We start from the raw sequence: 19,223 nt of genomic DNA, 5'->3' as shown, positions 1-19,223 counted from the left end.
GAAGCGCTTCTGAAGTGCTAATTTGTACATAGGAAACTCCCACTAACAGTATTATGAAAATGAAACATTGATCTACTTTTAGAGGTATTAATTTATAGGTAATTACTGGCCTGGATACCAGGAACAGACTCTTCTCTTTTCTTTGAACTAGTGCTTTGGGATTATTTTATAGGTGGGGCCTGGTTTCACCCAACAGAAAACACCTCCAACAGTGCGGCACTCCGTCAGTACCGCCTAAGAATTCCTGCGAGGGATTTGTGCTCAAATCTTTGAAGTGGGACTTGAACATACTATCTTAAAGGACAGAATGCTGCTATTTAGTAGAAAGACCTAAAACACACTACAATGAAAGGTACGAGAAACTATTAATCTACCCCAGGAAGTCATAATTCCGATATATTTATTTGGTAATTATATCGCGATAAGCCAAAAATTAAAATTCAGTGAATTCCCCAATTTATTTCACATTGGCAGTGCATCTTTTATTACGCAGTTGCAGGAAATTAGACGAATGCATTTGAACTCTGTTTGCAGAAAGCATAATTCAGCCAGTCCATCTTGTGGAGATTACCTTCCTTTGGTCATAAATTCGCTCTCACGATATTAATTCTGGTGCCATAGATGCTTGAACGAAGGATAAGCATTGAAATTAGCTTCAGAATGAGATAGATGCCAAAGTGCGTTTTGCAGTGTAACATGATTCCGTGTCAAGGAACATGAAATCACCTTTCTCAGATTCTCATAACTCGGAACGTGACTAATTGCCCCCGGGTTTGCTCTGTCACACGGACAGTCCAGATGGTCCTCAGAGATTCCCACGCAAAAGCAATGTCAAAGCCCATCATTAGTTTGGCATTTACAAGGCAACGATGCGGCTATTGTCCTTCTGAAAGCGTTCGTTGGCCAGAGAGTGTGGGAAACCTCATGAAACACCGACTCACGCTTTTTTCATGTAAATGCAGAGGTATAAATAGAGGAGGATTCCCGCCAGCCGGATCTCATCAAGCGCAAGTCCCGCTTTAGTCTCTTTCAATTGTCAGGCATGGCTCCGACCAATATTGCCGACATTATCAACCGGGAATTCTCGGGGGAAAAATTCACAGCCAAACAGAAAAGCAAAGTGAGCATAAAAGAATGTGGTGAATTTAAACATTGGCAATGAGGACTTCCAATGCTTGCAGTCAGATATAAAATATCTTACTTAATCCGCTCTGTTTTCAGATAATGAAGATCACAATAGAGAAAAGGCGCCGGGATCGGATAAACAGCAGCATCAACCAGCTGAAGACTTTACTGGGAAGGGAGTTTCAAACGGAGGAGCCCAATATGAAGCTGGAGAAAGCGGACATCCTGAAAATGACTGTGAATTACCTGAAGCACCACAGCCAACAGCTCAGAGGTAAGACTCATAATCCCGAGCGTGGTTTTTTTTCCCGCGCGTTCAGTTGGAACTAGTGTATGTGACACTGAGCCTATGTTTTCCCTCTTATTTTGTAGCTAGCGGTCCAGCCAACACTCCGGAACGTGACTACAACGAAGGATACTCTCGATGTTTGCAAGAGGCTCTGCGCTTTTTCTCTGCCCAAGAAGACAAGACCGACATTCAGAAGAAGTTAGTGACCCGTTTCCAAAGAAGACAGCCACCGTGTCCGGCCAAGGCGACCGTGAGTTATCCTGTATGCCCTCTGTCCTCTGCTCCCTGTCAGACCGGCAGCGAGCGGCCAGCTCAGTGTTGCCAGGCATCCCTGTGGAGACCCTGGTAATGCAACACAGAATGTGGGATACTCTGCCCGTTTGCAGTGGTGGTGAAGACGATGTAGGAGAATCATTCTCCAGTGTCAGCAGTAACTGTGGTAGAACTGGAACTGTTGTAAGGGTTGCTTCATATTGAAGAAAGCGTATTGCCCCCATTTATGGGGCGCGTCATTTTATAAAGAATGTCCGGATTTTGCGCTATCGATAGTTTAGTCAGACTTCTCGTTTCGATAACTGTCATCAATGTAATTAATAAAACGTGGTCCCAGATCCTGGAAAGGGATCGTTTTGTTTGTTTTCTTCATGGTGAAGAGATGCTGCAATTCTTGGAGGTCAATTGTACGAGGTTAGGCGGGCGGGTGTTTGATTGTTACCAGATTACTCATGAGTCAGTGACAACACCATTTCCTTCACCATATTCACACCCCTTTAGCTCTTTGATACTCCCACGTGGATAGATTTCCCTACACTCTCTCACCAACGCCCTCTACAGGTCTCATATCCCTCCTATTTGCACAGCCTTTCAGGTCTCCACTGTCACTAGGTGGGCGCCGACCTCGCCGCCCAAGTCCCACATCCGTTACGCAGAGAATAGAGACATGGCACATCTCTAACCTGACTGTCCACGTTTAGTTTGACTATCCTAAGTAATGCCATCCTCTCCGCACGTAACCACCTCAAATCTCACAGCACTGAACTCTCATAACTGTCCCAGAGGAATCGGTGCATTCCCGCCCCCTTTTCTGTCCTTAGCACTGTCTTGGCGAATTCCAAATCTGATCTGTATTCAGCATAATTTCTGGCTATTGCTCAGTGACTAACACATACTTCCACGTCTATTCAACGAGGCCATTGGCATTCACTCAAAGTAGCGACCATTCTGCAGTACGTTGAAACTTGATGATTCATAACTTCTAATAGACCCAACATTGGTAAAGCTGTACCTTTGGAAACTTTCCCCAGACCTTTGGTATCTCGGATACTGATTTTAGCAACTTCCCTGGCGCCTTGTTCAGGGTAAACTAAATGATCGGCGACCTTGGGATCTGTTAAATCTCTTGGTGAAATTTTACCCACTATTTGGTTCATGAGGAAGCTCGCCTTCTTACATCTCTGGAATACATTACGTCTTTGAATTCTCGTCCTTTGTACAAATTGAGAGCCCACCATTTGTTGCCTGCAAATTACTCGGAGATTTGTTTTCATCTGTCTAAAGCGAGCGATACAAGTGCAAGTTCTTGCTTTGAAAATGCTCGGAAGTTGCTTTTAATCTATTATAACTTGCAATGTCAGAATATATACCCCGCTTGAATGTACACGATGCCTTGTACTATATACATGCAACCACGAATAAAACGTAATCAAAACTATTCTAATACAGGCGAGTCATTGAAGTTATTTAGTTTACCTGAATTTTCGCAGATTTGCGCGTTATAATTCGAGTAAGCCGGCAAAACGAACTGAATGACTTCTTGCAACATTGATTTAACTATCTCCCTTCCTTCTTTACCTGTGTAAATTCGTTCTATCCTTAAATCAAAGCAAAATACTGCAGATACTGGAAGTCTGAAACAAACTCTAAAGAAGATTCATACGGGGCTCAAAACATTAACTTTTTTTTCTTCCCAGGCGCTGCCAGACCTGCTGAGTTCCTCCAGCACTTTTTGTTTTTGTTATAGTTTTTATACTGACATCTGGCATCAAAAATACAGTCTTCTCCTAGAAATGGTGTTACTAGATGTTAGAGAAGCCAGCAAGCGGTTTTTTTCAATAAAGGGAAATTAGTATTAAAAATAGGAAGCAGATAGCAATAAAACCAAAGATTACTTCCGTCCAGAAGAACAAGCGAATTTTTTTAAAGAAAACATATTAGCGCAACGATTTGCAATTAGTGGAAGACTGCAAAGAACTTTGAGAGCTTATTGGCTTAAGTTAAATGAGTAAGTAGAACTAAGAATATGATTAAGTATGGATAAACAAGAAACTAGGCGACATGGAACTAAAAATAAGATACTTTATATATTTAATATATTTGTCCTTCAGGTCATTCAGGAACTGCAACAGTTTCTAAATAACTAGCGTTTCCTTAACGTCCAACAATTTGACTTGTAATGCACTACTCCCTGATTTGGATGAACTACTGCACAGTGATCATTGACAACATTCAAAGCGTTTTGGTTATGAGGACAGAAGAAAAGATTGCTGACACGAACGGAAAATAACCGAGAATTTCAATTTAGCGAATCCAGTTTCTTGAACGCGTGTATTACCTCTTCAAACCATTAGAGTTGAAAAACAAAATGGCTATAAATCTGAGATAATGGGAACTGCAGATGCTGGAGAATTCCAAGATAATAAAATGTGAGGCTGGATGAACACAGCAGGCCAAGCAGCATCTCAGGAGCACAAAAGCTGACGTTACGGGCCTAGAGTCTCTGATGAAGGGTCTAGGCCCGTAACGTCAGCTTTTGTGCTCCTGAGATGCTGCTTGGCCTGCTGTGTTCATCCAGCCTCACATTTTATTATCTTGGCTATAAATCTGTGTTCTTTGTTGATTGACAAAATTCCATGTTACCTGTGGTAGCCATGCAACAAATACGGATGAATAATTCAGCTTTCTTTTATTCCGTGGTTTGTTCAATGAACATTGAATCACGTAACAGGACATTATAAAGGAAACAGTATAAACCAAATTAAATACAATGAAGTGATTTGCTCCATTTAATCCCAGAGATGGACAAATTTCTTCACCCAGGGAGTGGTGAACTTGCGGAATTCTTGGCCACAGAAAGCGATTGGGGCCAATTATTGAATATTTTCAAAGAGTTACTTATTAGTTTTCGGGTTAAAGAGATCAAGGGGTATGGAGGAACAATGGGAGCAGGGTACTGGGTTGATTGACCATATTGCATGATGGAGCAGACATGGAAGGGCCAAATGGTCTACTGCTGCTCCTATTGTTAATGTTTCAATGACAGGGGATTGGATCCTTTCAAATTCTACAAAAGTAACTCTTTGAGGATAGAGTTTAATCATGTGCCAATTTGTTTATAATTGGCAAATTGAGAATTTTGAATGATAGAAATTTATGGCGCAGGAAGACACCATTCAGCCTATTGCATTTGTGCAGAGAGATAAAAAGCAGTGACCAAACTTCAGCTTTTGGCCTATTATCTGATAAATCGATACTTCCAAAGCTTATCCAAGAATTTTTGAAAGTATTGAGGTTTATGCATCGATCACCTTTTCATGTACTGAATTCCTTGACGCTCCCATCAACATTTTCCTCAACTCTCATTTATTTCTTCACCTAGTTATTTTCTCCCTTATTATTGGCTACTTTGATAAGGAGGGAAAGTCGGTCCCTCCTGTCCACTCTGTCCACCCCCCCTCTTTCTTTTCTATGCTTCAGTTGAATCTCTGTTCAGCCTTCTCTGTTCCAAAACGAACAACCACAGCCTAAACAATCTTTATTCATAGCCGATTTCTCCAGTCCGGCCAATATCCTGGGAATGTGTTTTTGCAATGGATTACTCAAACTTGTAAAGCACAACCAGAACTTTTCACACACTCAATGTGACCTAACTATAGTGCCTTACACATTTCTAGTAAAACTTACTTGCTCTTATACTCCTCGTCTCCCTTGTTAAATGAAGGATGCCTTCTTTCGTTCTAATCATCCTGTTTGGAAGTGTTATGTCACACCTCCGTGCCAGGTAGAACTTGAACTCCGACCTTCTGTCTTAGCGGGGGATACTAACACTGCACCACAAGAGCAACAAAAGCATGGAATGCAAATTCAGAATTCAATTTAACGTAATTTAGAAGGTGCCCAGGAGGTGGAATTAATTTAATTCAGCCGTCTTGCATATTTAATTTAATAAGCATTGTATTGCACATCCGACCAAACAGTTAATCTCTACCGGTAATCTACAACATTTTTTTCTCACTACCAATCTCATTGCCAAATATGATATAATCTACAATCATTTTAATCTCTTAATCTCCTTCATTGCCCTTCCCCCAGACGTTTACATTTGAAGCGTTAGTATTTACCATGAAATGGATTAGCCCTGACCCTGAACCCTGCGGAACCCCGCTGAGAATAATTGCCAGTGACAAAACACCAATCGACATTAGCCTTTTGTACTATGTCACTGAGCCAATTTCAGATCCATCTTGTCTCTTGCCTTGAATCCCATGGGGTTTTGCCAGTCCGCTCTGTCTGTTATTGCCAACAACCTTGCTAAAATCCTTGTAGCCTCAACAGACTCAAACGAACTAAAACACGGCATTCCACTGGCAAATTCATGAGGAGTGATGTTGATTAATCCTATTATTTCTAAATGTTGAATAACGCTATCTCTCAACTTTTTTTCCCCCAATTCGTTGATTGAGAAACATTTATCGCTATTCTGTACAATCTGGAGTAATTTAGTTAGGTTAGTTGTACAACGTTGATATTCGATGTGCCTGAAGTGAATATAATATGACAAAAAAAAGTATTTGGCGTAGGCGTTAACATTCCAGTGCGTAGATAGATAGATAGAATTACGGACAGACAGATGGATACATAAATAGATGGACGGATGGATCGATTGATAGCCAGTTAGATAGACAGTCAGATATATCGCTAAACAGACAGACGGACATAATGATTCTATTCGGCTTCTTTTTCAAGCATGATGTCAATCATAATTCAGATCTCCGTTGGACGCCTGGATTCTTTTGCATTGTGTTTGGTATTAATCTAAATATTTTGAACACTGGTTTCCGGTACAAATGATGCCATCTTATTTCCAAGTGAAGAACAAGGACGGAAGCTCTTTGTGCGCCAGTAAACGCACACAGAGAGCTGTGTGTTGGGCAGGCGAATCTCTGTCGCATGAAGAAAGTATAACGAAAGCAACTTCTGTGCATCCGGCAAATTAAGATTGCATTACCCTGTTGTTCAAGGAGAGGGTTGGAGATGACAGCAGGGTTGTGTTAGAGCACTCCTTGGTTAATTTAATCAACAAAAAGGTTACATTTTCCATCAAGTCGTGTGGCATTAGGAGACTGCACGTGAAAGGACAACAGGTCTCTAAACGTCTCCAGCAAATTTAACTTAAAATCTTCAGGGGCGTGGAATTTCAGTTTTCATATCCCCGATCCGGCTTTGTTGTCCCGCTGTAGGGCTAGCCCTCTGTAAAACGGAAGGGCGCATAAGCAAATCTAAACTAGTTTGGAGCCCAAAACATTCAAACCCTCAAAAGATGTTGAAGCGATTACAGCAGAGATACTAAAAGCACAAACCTCCTGCTCCAGATTTATGAAAAAATTATGGAATCGTTAAAGAAACAAAGACTGTATTTGTGTAGTGCCTTTCACGTTTAACACTGGTGAGATTTTGCAAGATTCAGAGCAAACCAGCGTGCATCAAAATGTACTTAGGGTTTACGAGTATAACGCAGGTAACTGCAAGCCCAAAGAAAAGCGCTATCGCCTGCTGCGCTGCGAGTGCCAGTTTTTTTTTACAGTGTGCGTCCCAGGTTGGTGAGTAACTGAATAAGAAACAGCTGGCATGCAGTTAATAGAGGAATAGAGGGCCTGGGAACTCCGCTTTGTTTCTTTGAGAACGCTAACAAAGTAACTAGTTTATTTGAACTTTCATACGAACGTTTGGCGAAAGACCACAATAGTAACATTTGTTTCCAGATAATATTTTGAAGGCGGAATATAGAAAGGCGTTTGACGGAGAAGCATATGTAGCGAAATGATGGAGGATGAGTTCGGAGCGAGGTCTGCAAGTATACTTGGTAGGTGAAAGAAAGAGCATTTTCATCTCCCCCAAACAAAATTGGCCGCTGTATTTGAGAATTGGCCAGCGGGTGTAAGCAGCAACATGAGCTGCATTTTAAATAGTATTTTGCCCTTGAGGGCACGAACGCGTTACCAGTGAACTGGGACATAGGTTACAGACTAAAAACGATGGATTGCTGAAATCGCTGCTGTCTGTCTCTCCTAGATATATCATGGCAGCCAACAAACAACCGTGCTGTGCCTCTCGCTTAGTATGCAATATACCTTTCGGAGACATGCTCATAGCATCCGTTGTGTATCGTAGTCCGTCACTGAGTATAGAAAGGCGTCAGGCTCCACTTTCACTGGGACTATTGCATGTCAGGTTTGTGAAAGCCTGCTCCCCTTCATAATCCAAAATTAGCCCAGTCACTGAAGTGCATGGCATTGCAAAATTAATATTTATCAACACCTGAAATAATTTTAAAATGCCACCTTATATCTTGTGTTATGGGACTAAGAAGCATTGCCCCAACTGTTGCAAATACCCGACTGGAGGCAAACACCATATCTCTACGGAAGCTCAAGACAAGCTTCCTGAAAGGGCATGCTTAGAACGGTTATCGGAAATAGGTGAGATTTGAATGGCAGAGGGCACTAGAGGAAGTCTGCGTTTGAACTCATCACAACATGAATCACGAATTAATAATGAATAAAACAAGGAACTGCGGATGCTGGAAATCGGAAACAAAACAAACAGAAATTGTTGGTAAATTTAACAGAAATGGCTGCAAATGTGCGGAGAAAGCAGAATTAACGTTTTCCAGTCCGGTGACTCTCCATCGCGACTGACAATGAATTTCTGTTTTTTGACGTGAACCAGCAAAGTGAGGTATACTTTCCAGCAAATTTATCAGTTCTAAGAGGTTAAGATCTAGTCCCATTTGTCAGCATTTGGCCTATATCCCTGTAAATCTGTCCTGTTCATGTACCCATCCAGACGCCTTTTAAACGTTGCAACTGTACCCACCTCTGTGCAGCATGTCCCATACACACATTCGCCTTTGCATTGAAAAGTTACCCCTCAAGTCCCAGCTAAATCTTTCCATTTTTAGCTTAAACCTACGAGCTCTGGTTATAGAATCCCATGTCGCGACAAAAAGACCTTGGCTATTCACCCCATCCACATCCATCATGATTTTATAAACCTCAATAAGGTCACCCCTCAACCTCCGACGCTCCGGGGAAAATGGCCACAGCCTATTCAGCCTCTCCCCATAGCTCAAACCCTCTAATCCTGGCAATATCCTTGGAATTCTCCTTGGAACCCTTTCAAGTTTCACAACATCTTTCCGAGAACAGGGAAGGCCAGATGTGAAGTATTCTAAAAGTGGCCTCACCAATGTCGTGTGTGTTGCGACGTGATTTCTCAACTCCTGTACTCAATTGCTGTGTGCCAAATTCAGACTCCCGTAATATTCTTTCCTTAAATTTGTGATCTCTAATTGGTGGTTATTCCTCTTGGTCGCTGCGTATTTGCAACATGACAAACTTCATGAGAACTGTTTTCTCCAACTCCGTTAAACGTCAGGGGTGAAAACACTGCTTAATCGCTTTAAAATTCGCCACTCAAAATAGCCATCAAATTTACAGAGACTGCCCATTATTCTATGTACAACATTTATTCTAACTATTTCCACCTCCCGTCTCCCACACCGCCAAACGCTTTCCTTCAACTCGATCAAAGTAACCTCCTTGATGCAGAGCCATAGAAATCTGCAGCATACAACAAAGGCCCTTCAACCCCTCGAGCCTGTTCCGGTCAACTACAATAATTATTCCATTCCTTGTGTGCTTCTCTAATATTTTGACACAACTGCCCCCTGTAATGTCAATCTCACATTCCAAGCGTGTTCTGGGTAAATCGTTATTGCCTGAAATCTTTTTATTTAGATCCACAAGTGACCAACTTATGCTTATAGCCCTGGGATTTGGTCTCTCGCATTTCAAATAGGTTTGCTGTTTTTAACCTGTCGATCATTTTTATTTTTCCCCCGATTGTTGTCAATTGGTTGATCCTCTTTTCTGCAGGAAAAGAACAAACTAAGAGGTGTCTCGATGGTACGAACTCAATGGTGTTTGGAGAAATCAGAATGCAGGGTGCACCTCAACTGTATTCTGTTAATTTGACAGCTCGGGGACTCCCCTTCTCAAAGGAACCCAGTGCCTGTTCGTGGACCGAGCATCGAGAGAGATTTCGGGAGCAAATCCTGCTCGAAACCTTCTCAATTCCTTCCTTTCGCAGTTAGGAGTATTTACAGGCAGCAGCCGCAGTCCGCCGGTGGCGCTGCCGTTTGGTAAAATTTGCCCACAGTAGATTGGCCGGCAGTTCTGAGCTCCAGCCCCCAGCTCTATCCTGGGGAAGGCCCGCTGCTGCACAGTGAACTGATTGAAAGGCACCTAATGTGGCCGATCCATCCGAGGACAGGGAAAGGCGGACACCAAAATAAGTGGCCGTTAGCTCTCATTGCACATCTAAAGGCATCAAGCAATGTAGAGATGCGAGTACAGATGGAAGTCAGCCGAGAGCTGGGCTCACAGACCAATTTCACAGCGTTGGGGCGAACAAAGTGGCGCGAGTTACATTTGAAACATACTCCACCACCTTTTCTCCTTTCCCTGCCCTTTTACCAACGTCTCCTATTTACCCTTGACACGTCCAAAATGATTATTGTTCCCCCGTTTATTACCCTTGAATGGTCTCCTTTACCTTTGACCCTATAAACACCACCCTTTGTGTGCCATATCTACCTTCTAATCCTGTACCCATTATCAGCTCCATGCCAGCTCTGGCACGTATCAATATCTGCACCACTTGTAAAGGTATTCCTAACCAGCAGTAACTGACTATTACAATAAAATGTGAGGCTGGATGAACACAGCAGGCCCAGCAGCATCTCAGGAGCACAAAAGCTGACGTTTCGGGCCTAGACCCTTCATCAGAGAGGGGGATGGGGTGAGGGTTCTGGAATAAATAGGGACAGAGGGGGAGGCGGACCGAAGATGGAGAGAAAAGAAGATAGGTGGAGAGGTAGGGAGGGGATAGGTCAGTCCAGGGAAGACGGACAGGTCAAGGAGGCGGGATGAGGTTAGTAGGTAGGAGATGGAGGTGCGGCTTGGGGTGGGAGGAAGGGATGGGTGAGAGGAAGAACAGGTTAGGGAAGCAGAGACAGGTTAGACTGGTTTTGGGATGCAGTGGGTGGAGGGGAAGAGCTGGGCTGGTTGTGTGGTGCAGTGGGGGGAGGGGACGAACTGGGCTGGTTTTGGGATGCGGTGGGGGAAGGGGGGATTTTGAAGCTGGTGAAGTCCACATTGATACCAATGGGCTGCAGGGTTCCCAAGCGGAATATGAGTTTCTGTTCCTGCAGCCTTTGGGTGGCATCATTGTGGCACTGCAGGAGGCCCATGATGGACATGTCATCTAAAGAATGGGAGGGGGAGTGGAAATGGTTTGCGACTGGGAGGTGCAGTTGTTTATTGCGAACCGAGTGGAGGTGTTCTGCAAAGCGGTCCCCAAGCCTCCGCTTGGTTTCCCCAATGTAGAGGAAGCCACACCGGGTACAATGGATGCACTATACCACATTGGCAGATGTGCAGGTGAACCTCTGCTTAATATGGAAAGTCATCTTGGGGCCTGGGATAGGGGTGAGGGAGGAGGTGTGGGGGCAAGTGTAGCATTCCCATTATCACTGTAACTGACTATTACCCTGGGCTTGACACCCTTCTATTTCCCAATTCCCACCCCCTCATTGTCACTGTTCCTGTTTCTGCCCAGTACATTAGTTCATGCCCTAGCCAACACTGACGCATCCCTTTAGTACCATCTCTGTCGTGCCAACTGTGATGAAGGGTCTAGGCCCAAAAGATCAGCTTTTGTGCTCCTAAGATGCTGCTTGGCCTGCTGTGTTCATCCAGCCCCACACTTTGTTATCTCGGATTCTCTAACATCTGCAGTTCCTAAAATCTCTAACTGGAAAGCCCCTCTCTCACCCATTCAAAGGATGCCCAACACCCAAGATTTGAAATTAGACTTTATTGTCACGTGCACTCAAGTACAGAGATACAGGAGTACAATGAGAAGTGTACAATGCCCCCAGCCCCGGCGCCATTTAGATATAAAGGTGTAAAATCTTAGGTACAAAGTAGAAAAATAAAGAAACAAAGTTCTAAGTTAAAAATTACTGCCCCTCTTAGTATTAAGTAGAAAAATAAAGTTAAAAGTTATATATTACAGTCCTGAGTAGAAACTAGAAAAGTAAAGTAATAAAGAAGTGAAAGATAAGAGGCCCTTTCCTCCTTGCCTCCCTCTCTGAACGCACCCCCTCCCTTGGTTAGCCTACCCGAATCTTCCTGCTTTTCCATCCGGGACTCCTTCCTTCCCTCTGCCAGTCCTCCCTACTGCGGAATTTCTGCTCCGGACTCCCGGGACAGCCTCCTTGCCTTGAACTCCTTACACTGCCCCTGCCGGTTCTCCATTATGGATCTTAAAAAAGGGAGAAAAATTCCCTCTTCACTCTAACCTCAGGAAATTGGCTACTTCATCCGCTGCCCTCCGTTTATATGCAGCCGGGAGTCTGAAGTTACCTATTGCGTGTACAAAAGGGAAGAGGAACTTAATTCTGGGGAAATGGCATTTTAATGAGCGTGGTGTGCAAATGAACGCAAAATGACCTCCCCACACTTGCCTCAACTAAAATAGGGTCGTTTGATCCGAGATATGCTGGAGAATCCAAGATAACAAAGTGTGGGGCTGGATGAACACAGCAGGCCAAACAGCATCTTAGGAGCACAAAAGCTGACGTTTCGGGCCAAGATCCCGCGATTGGGCGGCTGATTTTTGATCTCCGGCTTTATTGAAATTCCCTCCCGCATTGGAGCCCCCTGCCTTGGGAGTAGCACAAGACTCACTTTGGGTTTAAACCTTTGAGATTACTGCGCGCTGGATATCACACACTGGCCAGAAAGTTAGGGCAAGGGCATCCTGGGAAAACACGTCCTCACCACTCCACCTTAACGCCAGGAGGAAATCTCTCTCACAGGTGAACGACACTCGTTCAAGGAAGGTGGACAGTGCGCCGTTTTTGTGGTTCTGTTCCACACATTAGAACTTTTAACGTAATCGTGCAAAATGCGTGCGGGATGAAGAGAAATCATTCCTGTCGCATGGAGAGCTAGAACCACTATCTTTAATGTCAATACCTTCTTCATTGTTTATTTCCTTCCTGGCGTGGTCCGCTGTGCACTCCAGAAGCAGTTTATTTACAGAATCGTTATTTATTAAGCCTTTCACAAAAGTACAAATAATCTTCAACAAGAAGACAGATCAACTTTCCATCAATGACACAACGTAAGAGGGAGAAAGCTCTTCTACCAAACTCATGGGTGTTATTCCAGAAACTGGACATTTAATTGAGATCATGTTGATATAGCATTGAGAAACTCAACAACTATTGTTAAATCATGGGGCATGTATATGACAAAGCACAGGTAAGTGAACGCTTAATACTTCTATTAAACTACCCAATTCTTCAACATGAAGAAATCCAACTACAATTCTTAGAGGGTTTCTGTTAACCCTTTATAACCATCGCCATGTAATCACGGGTGTTACATAGAACTAAACTTGAAAATCGGCTCTCATAAATGGTAAGAGAAAGCAAAACACCTCTGACCAATTTATAAAGCTGATCATGAGGACATTTTTGTTTAAAGTACCTGGAGTACCAGGTCTGATTGTTCTCACATTGCAAAATACGTTACCCAGTTTACTGGGAATCCCTTTTCTATCAAAATACAAACTTGTACGTTCTGAGACAGATTCCTTTCAATCTCTAACGCACTTTAAACAAGAATCGAAATGGAGAAATTTCTCCTACGCACTTTTTGTCGCTATTTCAACTACTGTAGACATTCACTGTGAATATACAGAGACACTATTCAGTATTGTACAAATGTTGTAATACACGGCTCCCATATGATTATCATACAGGAAAAGATCAGAAATATTCTTTAAATAAACTGACAATCTCCTTCAATGTGAAGGTTTTAACCAGACTGCTTCCAGTTTGGAATACTGTTTTTTCGCCAGAGTACATCTCTGGTTTTGCCTGTCTAATTGATCGTTAAGGTCTTCCCTTCAGTCCGTAAAATGTCCATTCCTTATTTTGTAGCTCTGTCAGGTTGTCCTGATATGCGGTGCTGTGCAGCTGAATACTAGGCCTAAACGAATGAAAAATACATAGGCCCTGTCTGGTCTTCCAGGTCGGTGAAGCCATTTCATAAATTCTGATTGAAAACCATCTCCTGCTGACATTAAGAGTCGAACCCAGTGGAGTCTCGATTCTGAAGCACACGGCTAAGATGTAAAACAAAAACAACGAAAACATGAGTGATACGCTCTGATTGGGGAACATGAAATGATTGTAAAGGTACTATTTACAAATCCTGTCTGTAAGGCATTAATGCCTTACCATGGGTTCAGTTGTTGATTTTAATCGTGTCAGGCCATTCTCTCTCAGTCCCAGCCTGCTACTGAGCAAAGGCTTGAATCGGTATTTGCTTCTGAATTTGTTTCAAGCGCAATGCTACAAACCGGAGATACAAGCTCCTGTCATCGTGTGCTTCTTCCCTCTGTCGCCGAGAACTACAGAAAAAGAGCGTACATCTTTGTGATTCAGCAAAAGTCTGAGATTTCTACAAAACGCAATGTAAATACCATAATAAATAAAAACATAGACTACTATATTAATCCAACGTATTCTAGGTATAATCATACCTTGTGTTGTTAGTTTACTGAGACTCTATTTCCAAATTCTCTCTCCAAACGACGGTGATATTCCTACAGGCACTCCGTGATCTCTGTGCATTGGAACCTAAATGTTGCTGTCTGCTGCTGCTCTGAGTTTAACATCTCCTGCATTTATAGCTCCGAGGGGACAGGGAGAAGCGTGAGTCCGGGTTTCTCTGCGTTTCCCACACTCAGCAGCCAATCGCTGCTGTGAGAGACACAATGGCTAAAGGGGCTCTTTTTGAATGAGGAATTATCCACGCTGACGTTCCTTTGTGCTGAATGCATGGGACCATCTGGAGAGCTGGTATTAGTCAATAATCCCGGGCCGCAGATTATGAGAAATTGAGACAAGGTCTCCAACATGCCACCCAACACAGGGGCAAACAAAAAGCACATCTGTCTCCACTTTAGCCTTCTGTGTCAAAGAGTGTTGAACAAACTGTATTAACAATAAAATAAATTCCATTAAAGATCATACACCGCCGTTTGATCCATTAAACAGTTTGCAGATATTTTGAATATTCAAACGTATTGGAACATTGGAGTGTTTCAAAGTAAAGTGTGCACTGAAATTAAAATTAATTGGAATATAATTTGTTTGGCCAAGATTATTGAAGTTCATAATTGATCCTAGAATAGTGTAGAGTTGAAGTGTGATAAGATAATACATAACTAAATAGCTCACTCGAAGATATTTTTCTTGTGGTTTCATATAATTCTGATTCAGGAATAAATTATTTGGAGTTCAACAATTTATCTTATCTACTGCGATATTGTTTTGCCAACTCATTTCCTTCACGGTTAAATGTGTGTGCACTAGGCAGCAGCTCAGCACAGGCCTGATCAGAGGCCTGAATACTGAGGCAGTGACTGATCTGTTAATGTTGACTACAATTTCAATTCTACGAATTATTCGTTTTTATAAACATAGGATAGTCACTGGACTGGGCCATTCTGCCCATGGAGCCTGTTCCACCATTCGACAGGCAGCCACTCAATGCATTCTTTTTAAGACGAAGGTAGATGGATTCATGACTGACGGGGGAATAGAAGATAATGAGGAGTTGAGGCCACATCAAGTCACCCATGATCTTATTGAATAGCGGGGAAGACATGAGGGGCCGAATGGTCTGTTCCGATCAAATTCTCCCAGTCGTATGGCTGATCTGCTATCTAAACCTCACCTCCCTGCAGTATTCTCATGTTCCTATTACCACAAAATATACCAGGCATTGTCGACAAATATATTCAATGGCTGACCAACTAGGGATGCCTGGTAGAAAATTCCAATGATTTGTAACCTTTTGAGTGACAAAAAGGACAATCTCCTTGTTTCAATGCAGCATGTTTGCTGCTTAATTTTTAGACAGGAGCTCTATGTTAATGATGCCATAGTCCGGAAGCATTTTCTCAGCACCTATCCTGCAGAGGCCTCAGAGAATTGTAAACGTTTTTGTTAGATCAGCTCTCATTTTGCTAAACTGGTGGGAATATAAATCCAGCCTACTCAACTTCCCCTCAAAGGGCAACCTCCTCATTGCATGAAGCATTCTCATAGAAGTCAGTTACATTCCTTCTACACAAAGTATGCCCTTCCTTAGATGAAGGGACTAAACTGTGCACTATACTCTACCTAAATTCTGTCCCTCTGTTCGTTCCTGGATATACTGATGTTGAAGAAGATCTTGTTTACATACTAGGAACTCACCTGCCAAAAGTTACTACAAATGTAGTTTGTCTTGTGTAATACAAAGAGTTAAAAACCCTTGAGATTATTGTATGGACCTTTCTACATATGCCTCTAATTTTTCAGTGTTTTTGCTGTTAGGAATTCTGTAAATAGCTCCCATCAATGTTATTCATTTCTTGCTGCTTCCAACGCTATCCTAACTGATTCTCAAAATCAGAATCACACAACACCAATTATAGTCCAACAAGTTTATTTGAAATCACACAAGCTTTCTGAGCGCAGCCCTTTCATCAGGTGCAGTGAGAGAGAGAGCATAATGACACAGAATTTATTGGCAGAGAGATCAAGGGCAGAGAGATCAAAAGATCACACAACTGGCCTGAGTGGAATGTCAGATAACAATTCTCTGCAGGTGACCAAGAGCGTTAGATGGTTATTAAAATATTTATAAGGTCAATGTTAGTGCAGTGCTGTCATGACAATCAGACAGCACAATAGGAATGTACAAACGGTGATATCTCAGGTGAGACACTGAATTGTAGGTGCGAGGCCTTGTTCAGAATCTCTCAGAGTTTAAACCTGGAATCAGGCTGGTTTTATTCTGAAAGCAGGAATTTATAAGATGCCACACTGACTGATTATAACTACAAATTGTGTGTGTTTTTTTTGAATAAAATAGAATGCATCTGCAAACAGGCACACATCTTCAATGAAAAGATTCACCCCATTGATTTATGTGTGTATGTGTGCCTATGAGTACGAGAGAGTGTGTATGTGTGTGTGCACTTGAGAGAGAGTGTGTGAGTGAGGAGCATGTGTGTGAGAGTATATGTGTAGGAGAGTGCATATGTGAGTGTGTGTGTGCATGAGAGGGCCTGTGTGAGAGTGTGTGTGTGTGTTTGTGTGAGAATGTGTGTGTGTGTGTGTGTGTGTGTGTTTGTGTGTGAGAGAGAGTGTGAGACAGAGAGAGAGATTATGTGATAAGTAATTTAAAACTGTATCAACGAATTAAGGGAGAGAGATCATAACAATTTATCAAGGTGATACTGTCAAAGCAGGAAAATAAGTAAGATTTTACAGATTCATAACAGTGTGGTAGGATCACCTGTAGCATGGCATGAATTCAAGTTCACAGTTGAGGCCATCTTCATGGGTACAGAACTTGGTTATCCGTCTCTTCACATTGATTCTGCATTATTATGCATCCTGGATTCCATCTTGGAGGATGCTTACCCAAACATCGGAAGCTGAGTTTCCTTCACCACTGAAGTGGTCCCCAATTGGGAGGGAACATGCCTGTTTGGTGATTGTTGCACGGTGTCTATTCAACCACTGTCTTAGTGTCTGCATGGTCTTACCAGTATACCATGACTCACGGCATACTTGCCTGCAGTGAATGTGATAGATAACACTGGCCAAGTCACATGAGAATCTGCCATGTACATGGTGGGTGGTGCTCTCCCATATGATGGTCATATCCAATTTGAAGACATGTCTTGCAGAGGTTGCCATGGCACAGCTGTGTGGTGTTGTGGTCGATGTTGCCCTGAAGGCCAGGTAATTTGCTGTGAACAATGTTCTGTTTAAGATTTGGTCATTGTTTGAAGATGAAAAGTTGAGGCATAGGGAAGATCTTGGTGAGGTGTTCATTGTTATCGATGACCTGTTGAAAGCTGTGAAGAACATGACATAGTTTCTCTGCTCCAGGGAAGTATTGGACGATGAAGGGCACTGTGTCAGTCATATCCTGTGTCTGTCTTCTGAGGAGGTTGTTGCATTATTTTTTGCTGTGGCACTTCAAAACTAGAAATCAATGAGTTGAGCCTCGTACCCTGTTCTTATGAGGGCATCTTTCAAAACCTTCAGGTGTCAGTTACATTTGTCTTCATCTGAGCAGATCCTGTATGTGTGCAGGGCTTGTCCTTAGCGAGTGGCTTCTTCGGTATGTTTAGGATGCAAGCTAAAGAAATTCAGCATCATCAAATTATACATGGGCTTGTGGTGGTGAGGGGCACTGAAGTGTCCATCCTTGATGGAAATGTGAGTGCCCAAGAATGAGAATGATTCTGAAGTGTAGTGCATTGTAAGTCTGATGGTGGTATGAAACTTGTTGATATCATGATGTGAGCAGAGATAATGTGAACGGCAGATGCTGGAGAATCCAAGATAACAAAGTGTGAAGCTGCATGAACACAGCAGGCCAAGCAGCATCTCAGGAGCACAAAAGCTGACGTTTTGGGCCTAGACCCTTCAGCAGAGAGGGGGATGGGGAGAGGGAACTGGAATAAATAGGGAGAGAGGGGTAGGCGGACCGAAGATGGTTAGAGGAGAAGATAGGTGGAGAGGAGAGTATGGGTGGGGAGATAGGGAGGGGATAGGTCAGTCCAGGGAAGACGGACAGGTCAAGGGGGCGGGATGAGGTTGGTAGGTGGGAAATGGAGGTGTGGCTTGAGGTGGGAGGAGGGGATAGGTGAGAGGAGGAACAGGTTAGGGAGGTGGGTATGAGCTGGGCTGGTCTTGTGATACAGTGGGGGAGGGGACGAGCTGGGCTGGTTTTGGGATGCGGTGGGGGAAGGGGAGATTTTCAAGCTGGTGAAGTCCACTTTGATACCATTGGGCTGCAGGGTTCCCAAGCGGAATATGAGTTGCTGTTCCTGCAACCTTTGGGTGGTATCATTGTGGCACTGCAGGAGGCCCATGATGGACATGTCATCTGAGGAATGGGAGGGGGAGTTAAAATGGTTCACCACTGGGAGGTGCAGTTGTTTATTGCGAACCGAGTGGAGGTGTTCTGCAAAGCAGTCCCCAAGCCTCCGCTTGGTTTCCCCAATGTAGAGGAAGCCACAGTGGATACAGTATACTACATTGGCAGATGTGCAGGTGAGCATCTGCTTAATATGGAAAGTCATCTTGGGGCCTGGGATGGGGGTGAGGGAGGAGGTGTGGGGGCAAGTGTAGCACTTCCTGCAGTTGCAGGGGAAGTTGCTGGGTGTGGTGGGGTTGGAGGGGAGTGTGGAGTGGACAAGGGAGTCACCGAGAGACTGGTCTCTCTGGAAAGCAGACAAGGGTGGGGATGGAAAAATAACTTAGGTGGTGGGATCGGGTTGTAGATGGCGGAGGTGTCGGAGGATGATGTGTTGTATCCGG

The 19,223-nt window shown here is 43.3% G+C and overlaps 1 protein-coding gene and 1 long non-coding RNA gene across 2 annotated transcripts; one reads left to right on the top strand and one right to left on the bottom strand.

Annotated features, from left to right (window-relative positions):
• Nucleotides 1-1,005: 1,005 nt before the first annotated feature.
• LOC125464175 (transcription factor HES-5-like) lies at nt 1,006-3,117 on the top strand. The gene is made up of 3 exons (XM_048556326.1): nt 1,006-1,120; nt 1,222-1,399; nt 1,498-3,117. The coding sequence occupies exons 1-3, from the start codon at nt 1,043-1,045 to the stop codon at nt 1,761-1,763; spliced, it is 522 nt and encodes a 173-aa protein (XP_048412283.1). The 5' UTR covers nt 1,006-1,042; the 3' UTR covers nt 1,764-3,117.
• Nucleotides 3,118-12,764: 9,647 nt separating this feature from the next.
• LOC125464182 (uncharacterized) lies at nt 12,765-14,501 on the bottom strand. The gene is made up of 3 exons (XR_007249977.2): nt 14,372-14,501; nt 14,067-14,239; nt 12,765-13,951 (listed from the first exon to the last, which is right to left on the bottom strand). It is a non-coding gene; the product is annotated as an uncharacterized LOC125464182 (long non-coding RNA).
• Nucleotides 14,502-19,223: the final 4,722 nt, after the last annotated feature.

This window comes from Stegostoma tigrinum, chromosome 26 (assembly GCF_030684315.1).
Source record: "Stegostoma tigrinum isolate sSteTig4 chromosome 26, sSteTig4.hap1, whole genome shotgun sequence".
NCBI lineage: Eukaryota > Metazoa > Chordata > Chondrichthyes > Orectolobiformes > Stegostomatidae > Stegostoma > Stegostoma tigrinum.
The sequence above is the reverse complement of the archived record's forward strand: the minus strand, read 5'-3'. Positions and strand labels throughout refer to the sequence as shown.